Source organism: Oncorhynchus tshawytscha, linkage group LG03 (genome assembly GCF_018296145.1).
Source record: "Oncorhynchus tshawytscha isolate Ot180627B linkage group LG03, Otsh_v2.0, whole genome shotgun sequence".
NCBI lineage: Eukaryota > Metazoa > Chordata > Actinopteri > Salmoniformes > Salmonidae > Oncorhynchus > Oncorhynchus tshawytscha.
Window position 1 is genome coordinate 73,009,706 of NC_056431.1, and position 8,424 is coordinate 73,018,129.

At 46.1% G+C, this 8,424-nt stretch overlaps 1 protein-coding gene across 1 annotated transcript; it reads right to left on the reverse strand.

Annotated features, from left to right (window-relative positions):
* Positions 1-344: 344 nt before the first annotated feature.
* LOC112243070 (protocadherin-8) lies at positions 345-4,168 on the reverse strand. Its single transcript, XM_024410912.2, has 3 exons — positions 1,556-4,168; positions 1,258-1,456; positions 345-1,027 (listed from the first exon to the last, which is right to left on the reverse strand). The coding sequence occupies exons 1-3, from the start codon at positions 3,980-3,982 to the stop codon at positions 711-713; spliced, it is 2,943 nt and encodes a 980-aa protein (XP_024266680.1). The 5' UTR covers positions 3,983-4,168; the 3' UTR covers positions 345-710.
* Positions 4,169-8,424: the final 4,256 nt, after the last annotated feature.

Consider the following 8,424-nt stretch of genomic DNA (forward strand, 5'->3'; position numbering starts at 1 on the left):
CTCACATTAACATCTGCTAACCATGTGTATGTGACAAATAAAATTTTATTTGATTTTGATTTGCCTTTGAGACAAGGATCAACACCATACAGCCAACATGTAGTGTTGGTCATTTAGCTTTTCTAAGTTGCAACCTCTGTTGAAATCATTCCTTATCCTTATTCCTTATTTGGATGAAGTTAAGCAATGTAAAGTAACTGTAATGTAACTTAACGTTGCTATCAGGCATTATATTGCCTGTCGTAACCTACTGCATTAGCTGATTTCTCACTCAATGAAACTAAATGAATGTATGGAAGCACACTGTAGATTTAAGCGGTCTTTTTTTACATACAGAACAATCATTTGGTTTCAAATATTTATTTGTGCGACTTAGTGACAAAATTTACTACAAACATGTTCATATTTTGATATTGATTGTTTCCCACTTTACAAAGGGTCCTTTCAGCCTAAAGGTCCAATGGCCATGCTTTTAAATAGTAAAAGTTCAAACATGCTCTTCCAAATTTATAATACAATTGTAGTTTACATTGAATCATTATGAAAAAATATATTCTTAATTTATAAAATCTTGCATATGACACATTATACAATAAACAGTCATACAGTACATGGGAACAATCACACAAAACACTTACCGTAACACTAACATTGAAACAATAGGCTATACAGTATATAAAGATGCATATTACTCATTACATTAGCTTTGATTATTGTCCATACTCCAGGAGGGATATCTCACCAGTCTCTAGTATCCTGGCTGGTGTTGGTGGACAAACCAGAATATAATCAAATTCTTGGTGCTGGACTTTTTCATAGACGCTTTGTAGACCGTTGGTCTTGGGTAGGTGAGCCTGTTGGTAGTAGGTGTCTCTTTGCAGGGTGTTCCGTGGCAACGAGGCTGTCTTGGAGAAGGTTGAGAGGTGTGGTCCGTGGGAGAGGCTGGTGTTGGGTCTAGAGGATGAGGGGCTCCAGCATCGGTCTGAGTGGCCTAGGATTTTACACTCACTGGTGCAGGCCCAGAGACCTGTGGAAACAACACAACAACCAAAACTGTTAGCCCTTGGTGAACCGTGTTGCATATGTTGGGGTATAATAGCCTGGATTTTATGATACACCATTATCATTTACTATCTGACCATAAAGAGCTTGAGAACATCACAGAGGGTGATGCCTTTTATGGATTTTTTTAAAATAATGTGTCATTAATGTGTCTAAAATCACACGAACATCCTGTGATTGATTAGTAGTACTTACTGTTTATCGGTGGGGAGTCTTTTTTGTGTCCATCCCCACTGATGTCAGAGTCACTGTCATTAAAGTCACTGTCTCCTTTCCCACTGTCCTTCCCACTGAACTGAGGATCTCTGGCTGAGATGGTTGTGAATGAGTTGCCCTTCCATATGGTTATGGGTCGGAGGGTTTCTTTCCTATAGCCGGGCAGTGTTGAATAACCCTGTGAAGAGGCAAACACAATACTCACACATAAAAGTTTTGATGGGGAAAAATACTACAACAAAACAGCCAATCCATACAGTGAGTCACAACGTCTTACCTCTAATTTACTCTCCATTATCCTGTTGTCAAAGTCACACTCTTGTTCTTGTCTGCCATCACCTGGGGCTGTTTTTATTGTGTTGCTGGAGGCCAACAGTGCTTTCTCAGGAAAAGGGTGTACATCGAACGCATTGCTTTTGTGGTTGGTGATCAATGAATCAATATGGCTGCTCTCCCCCTTCTCCACATGTTGTATGTCTACTTTGTCCTTGTCCTTGCATCTCTCTCTCTTCTCCCGTTTGTGCCGACTGCAAGTGGTAGTGATCAGGATGATGCCTAGCAAGAGGAGGGAGCAGCTCCCTGCTAAGGCAATGATAATGGCAATGGACATGTCCCATTCAAAGACTTCCTCGCTGTCATTTTGGACCATAGCAGGAACACTGGGAGGGGTGCCTTCGATGAGAGTGAGGTGTATAGTGGCCGTGGAGGTCAGAGAAGGTGTTCCATTGTCGTTGACAGCCACGAGGACTCTCAGTGTTTCAGACAGGTCGTAGTTCAGCTCACAACTTACATGTAACTTCCCAGTAACCTTGTTAATGGAGAAACCCAAGTGTCCCCCCTCTGTGATATTGTAAGACAGCTGCGCGTTTATGCCTTCATCAGCATCCATGGCCTTTATCTGGGTGACAACATAACCTGCAGGTGCATGTTTGGGCAGGAAAACCTCAGCAGATCCCTTATTAAGGACAGGCTCCATGATGGACGGAGAGTTGTCATTCTGATCAACTATTTTTAGATTGATGATGGCACTGCTCTGAAGCTGGGGTGAGCCCCCATCACTTGCCTGGATGTGTACCTCCAGATGTTTCATGACTTCATAGTTGAAGCTTCTCAGTGCATATATTGAACCAGAGATTGCATTTAGAGATACAAACGTGTTGACAGGTGATCCCATTATAACACTGTCTAATAGTCTGTATGTAATTTTGCCATTAGTTCCCAAGTCTGCATCTCTGGCCTCAACAGTTGTAATATATGCCCCTGGTGCATTATTTTCTACGACAGAAACTTCATAGACATGTTTAGTAAAGTGTGGGGCGTTGTCATTCTCGTCGCTTAGCCTTATGGTGTATTGTGTGATCTTTCTCAATGGAGGTGACCCGAAATCTTCAGCCATCACAGTTAAATTGTACTCGCTTATCTTCTCCCTGTCCAGGGCTGCTGCGGTGACAATCATGTAGCTGTCCTCATAAGCCTGTTTAAGTTTGAAATGGTCGTGCCCATATAAGGTGCAATGGACCTGGCTGTTAACGCCCGAGTCCCTGTCCGCGGTGCTGATCAGCGCCACTAGGCTGTCCTTGTCTGCGGTCTCGCTGATATATGCGATGCCTGTTGAGATGGAGGTCATTGGCGTAATACTTATTTCTGGGGCATTGTCATTAACGTCTTTGACATTAATTATTATTTTACAGATAGCGGGGATCGGGTTGGCTCCAAGATCAGTCGCCTGCACGTCTAACTCATATGTTTTCTTGGTCTCAAAATCCACTGGGTTCTTGAGCGTTAGGCGCCCGGATTTACTGTACACTTCGAAAAGTGCTCGGATTTCCGCAGAAACCTGTTTTCCGAATCCATAGACCACCTCTCCGTTTAAACCCTCATCTGGATCAACTGCATTTAAGTCCAATAAAACGAATCCAACCGGTGCGTCCTCGGGCAAAGTGACCGAGAAATTATTCTGGTCAAAAACAGGACGGTTGTCGTTGAAGTCTGTCACTGTTATGGTTATTTTTGTTGAACCCGAGTTAAATGGGTTTCCTCCGTCTGTGGCAATAAGCTGCATCGCATAAGATGACTGAGTCTCCCTGTCTAACTCTTTCATTAGCACCAACTCCGCATATTTAACCCCATCCGCTCTCAAAAGCACATCAATGGAAAAATGACTGTTGACAGAAATTTGATAGCTTTGGATGTAGTTTGATCCGACGTCTGCGTCCTCGGCTGGGTCCAAAGGAATACGGAACCCCACATCAGAATTTTCAGAAATCTCCACTGTAGATTCCTTGGTTGGAAACTCCGGAGAGTTATCATTAATGTCTTTTACCTCCACCTCGACATGAATCAAATTGTACCTCTCTTTTGAAAAACTGACAACATCAAAAGTGATGAGACACTGTAAAGTGTGCCTGCAGATTCTCTCTCTGTCAATCCTTTCCCCGACAGTAAGCTCCCCGTCGGTTTCTCTCACCCTGATAAAAGAATCGTTGAATTGTTTCATCATTCTAAAATTAGTCTTGGAGCTAAAAGAGCGACTCAAGGACATGTCCTTGGCCAGGTTTCCGATCACTGTTCCTGGACTTCCCTCCTCGTTGGTCTGGTATTTCAGAGTATTTCCCTCAGACTCAGCCAGAGAGACAAATAACATTTCTAGTGTTATGAATCCAAATATCCAACGATGCCAACCTGTTAAAATGCCACGCATCATTTTCAAAGCCCGCAGGTTAGTTGGTAAGTTTAACAGAGCCAAACCGCTTCACTTTTACAGATTAGATCACCTCAAAATGGTGAAAATGCCTCCTCTCAACAGCAACAACATCAGCTTCTCTGAACTGTGCTGAAAGTCAAGCAGGCGCGCTTGTTGCCTCCCGCTTTCCTTCCACACAGCTCCACATCCTGCCGTGGCGGAAGAGTTATAACCCACAGCTTCCATGCTAATGAGACGAAGTGTGACCAATCCCACCGCTTTAGAATTAAAAATAGGCAGGCAGTATGAAAGACCTCTAAGCCTGTTTTCAATGTGCATAGAGCTCAAGCAGCAAAATAAAAAGATTTGGATTGCTTGGAGTCAAGTTTTGCACTGGCTTTGTATGCACAGGCACAGCCGGGAGAAGTAGGGTGCTGGTAAAAACGGGTAAAAAAAATGTTATACAGTACCAGTCAAACGTTTGGACACACATACTGATTCAAGGGATTTTCTTTCTTTTTACTATTTTCTACATTGTAGAATAATAGTGAAGACATCAAAACTATGAAATAACACATAAGGAATCATGTAGTAACCAAAAACATGTATCTAAATATACTTCAAATTTTAGATTCTTCAAAGTAGACACCCTTTGCCTTGATGACAGCTTTGCACACTCTTGGCATTCTCTCAACCAGCTTCGGTTACCGGCAGGCAGTGGTGTAGGCCTAGCGGAGGGTTGGTTACCGGCAGCAGTGTAGGCCTAGCGGAGGGTTGGTTACCAGCAGCAGTGTAGGCCTAGCGGAGGGTCGGTTACAGGCAGTGGTGTAGGCCTAGTGGAGGGTTGGTTACCGGCAGCAGTGTAGGCCTAGCGGAGGGTCGGTTACAGGCAGTGGTGTAGGCCTAGCGGAGGGTCGGTTACAGGCAGTGGTGTAGGCCTAGTGGAGGGTTGGTTACCGGCAGGCAGTGGTGTAGGCCTAGCAGAGGGTCAGTTACCGGGGAGTGGTGTAGGCCTAGTGGAGGGTTGGTTACCGGCAGGCAGTGGTGTAGGCCTAGCGAAGGGTTGGTTACCGGCAGCAGTGTAGGCCTAGTGGAGGGTCGGTTACAGGCAGTGGTGTAGGCCTAGCGGAGGGTTGGTTACCGGCAGCAGTGTAGGCCTAGCGGAGGGTCGGTTACAGGCAGTGGTGTAGGCCTAGCGGAGGGTTGGTTACCGGCAGTGGTGTAGGCCTAGCGGAGGGTCGGTTACCGGGAAGTGGTGCAGGCCTAGCGGTGTATCGGTTACCGGGGAGTGGTGTAGGCCTAGCGGAGGCTCGGTTACCGGGAAGTGGTGCAGGCCTAGTGGTGGATCGGTTACCGGGGAGTGGTGTAGGCCTAGTGGAGGGTTTGTTACCGGGGAGTGGTGTAGGCCTAGTGGAAGGTCGGTTACCGGCAGTGGTGTAGGCCTAGTGAAGGGTCGGTTACCGGGGAGTGGTGTAGGCCTAGCGGAGGGTCGGTTACCGGGGAGTGGTGTAGGCCTAGTGAAGGGTTGGTTACCGGCAGTGGTGTAGGCCTAGTGAAGGGTCGGTTACCGGGGAGTGGTGTAGGCCTAGTGAAGGGTCGGTTACCGGGGAGTGGTGTAGGCCTAGTGAAGGGTTGGTCACCGGCAGTGGTGTAGGCCTAGTGGAAGGTCGGTTACCGGGGAGTGGTGTAGGCCTAGCGGTGTATCGGTTACCGGGGAGTGGTGTAGGCCTAGCGGAGGCTCGGTTACCGGGAAGTGGTGCAGGCCTAGTGGTGGATCGGTTACCGGGGAGTGGTGTAGGCCTAGTGGAGGGTTTGTTACCGGGGAGTGGTGTAGGCCTAGTGGAAGGTCGGTTACCGGCAGTGGTGTAGGCCTAGTGAAGGGTCGGTTACCGGGGAGTGGTGTAGGCCTAGCGGAGGGTCGGTTACCGGGGAGTGGTGTAGGCCTAGTGAAGGGTTGGTTACAGGCAGTGGTGTAGGCCTAGTGAAGGGTCGGTTACCGGGGAGTGGTGTAGGCCTAGTGAAGGGTCGGTTACCGGGGAGTGGTGTAGGCCTAGTGAAGGGTTGGTCACCGGCAGTGGTGTAGGCCTAGTGGAAGGTCGGTTACCGGGGAGTGGTGTAGGCCTAGTGAAGGGTCGGTTACCGGGGAGTGGTGTAGGCCTAGTGGAGGGTCGGTTACAGGCAGCGGTGTAGGCCTAGCGGAGGGTCGGTTACCGGGAAGTGGTGCAGGCCTAGTGGTGGATCGGTTACCGTGGAGTGGTGTAGGCCTAGTGGAAGGTCGGTTACCGGGGAGTGGTGTAGGCCTAGTGGTGGATCGGTTACCGGGGAGTGGTGTAGGCCTAGTGGTGGATCAGTTACCGGGGAGTGGTGTAGGCCTAGTGGAGGGTCGGTTACCGGGGAGTGGTGTAGGCCTAGTGGTCGGTAAACGCAAGTAAACACAGTTCAACCACCTTTTTCAAAAAAATTAATTTAAAGTATAGGGAGCAGCATTTTTTCGACCGCGACCGGCAATCAGAGATTAACCACCTATTTTACATCTCTGGCTACAGGTAGGCCTGTTTGAAGAGCATAGTAACACACATTGTATCCAAGTCTGGTAAATGAACCATGTGGGTTAGAGTGACCATGTCGTTTTTCCCGGGACAGTTCCAGACTCATTTCAAGTGTCCCAACTTTTCAGGCAAAACAAAAGCTCAATTTATCAGCAAGACGCATCAATTAATGTAGGCCTAATCAATATAGACCTAATTAATATAGACCTAATTAATATAGATCTTATCAATATAGGCCTAATCAATATAGGCCTAATCAATATAGGCCTAAACAATATAGGCCTAATCAATATAGACCTACTACTTAATATAGACCTAATCAATATAGGCCTAATCAATATAGACCTTATCAATATAGACCTAATTAATATAGACCTAATCAATGGCAATCGGCAAATGTCATTTGGCATAATTCTTGGTCATTTTGGTCATTTGTGTGGTATTAAAACATATTCTGCAAACATGATGATAGATTCAAGCAATGTTTTTACTATGAAGGAGATCTTTGCACCCCTACTGTTGTTCCCAGTGTCCAACTTGCTGACTGCTCATAATTTGGAGATGATTGTTGACACATCGACCAGGATTAAGGGGCAGGGCAATCTGTGACTGTTGTTTTTTTTTCGTAATCAGTAGCTGTATTGGGGGGGGACTGGTTTCTTCTCTCCTTGGCAATCAGCAAGGTGTGGTGGAGGCAGTGGTGTGAAGTACTTACAGTGGCTTGCAAAAGTTTTCATCCCCTTGGCACTTTTACTATTTTGTTGCCTTACAACCTGCAATTAAAATAGATTTTTTGGGGGGGGGTTGTAATCATTTGAGTTACACAACATGCCTACCACTCTACAAAGTATTGCCCCCTTTTGCAGCAATTAAAGCTGAAAGTTGGGGTATGTCTCTATAAGCTTGGCACATGTAGCCACTGGGATTTCTGCCCATTCTTCAAGGCAGAACTGCTCCAGCTCCTTCAAGTTGGGTGGGTACCACTGGTGTACAGCAATCTTTAAGTCATACCACAGATTCTCAATTGGATTGAGGTCTGGGCTTTGACCTGGCCATTCCAAGACAATTAAATGTTTCCCCTTAAACCACTTGAGTGTTGCTTTAGCAGTATGCTTAGGGTCATTGTCCTGCTGGAAGGTGAACCTCCGTCCCAGTCTCAAATCTCTGGAGGACTGAAACAGGTTTCCCTCAAGAAATTCCCTGTATTTAGTGCCATCCATCATTCCTTCAATTCTGACCAGTTTCCCAGTCCCTGCCAATGAAAAACATCCCCACAGCATGATGCTGCTACCACCATGCTTCACTGTGGGGATGATATTCTCAGCTCTGTGGAGTGTATGGCTTAAAGTGGTCCTATGGACAGATACTCCAATCTCCACTGTAGAGCTTTGCAGCTCCTTCAAGGTTATCTTTGGTCTCTTTGTTGCCTCTCTGATTAATGCCCTCCTTGCCCGATCCGTGAGTTTTGGTGGGAGGCCCTCTCTTGGCAGGTTTGTTGTGGTGCCATATTCTTTCCATTTTTTAATAATGGATTTAATGGTGCTCCGTGGGATGTTCAAAGTTTCGGATATTTAAAAAAACAACAACCCTGATCTGTACTTCTCCACAACTTGGTCCCTGACCTGTTTGGAGAATTCCTTGGTCTTCATGGTGCCCCTTGCTTGGTGGTACCCCTTGCTTAGTGGTGTTGCAGACTCTGGGGCCTTTCAGAACAGTTGTATATATACTGAGATCATGTGACAGATCATGTGACAATTAGATTGCACACAAGTGGACTTTATTTAACTAATTATGTCACTTCTGAAGGTAACTGGTTGCTCCAGATCATATTTAGGGGCTTCATTTTTTTTTTCATTTCACTTCACCAATTTGGACTATTTTGTGTATGTCCATTACATGAAATCCAAATAAAAA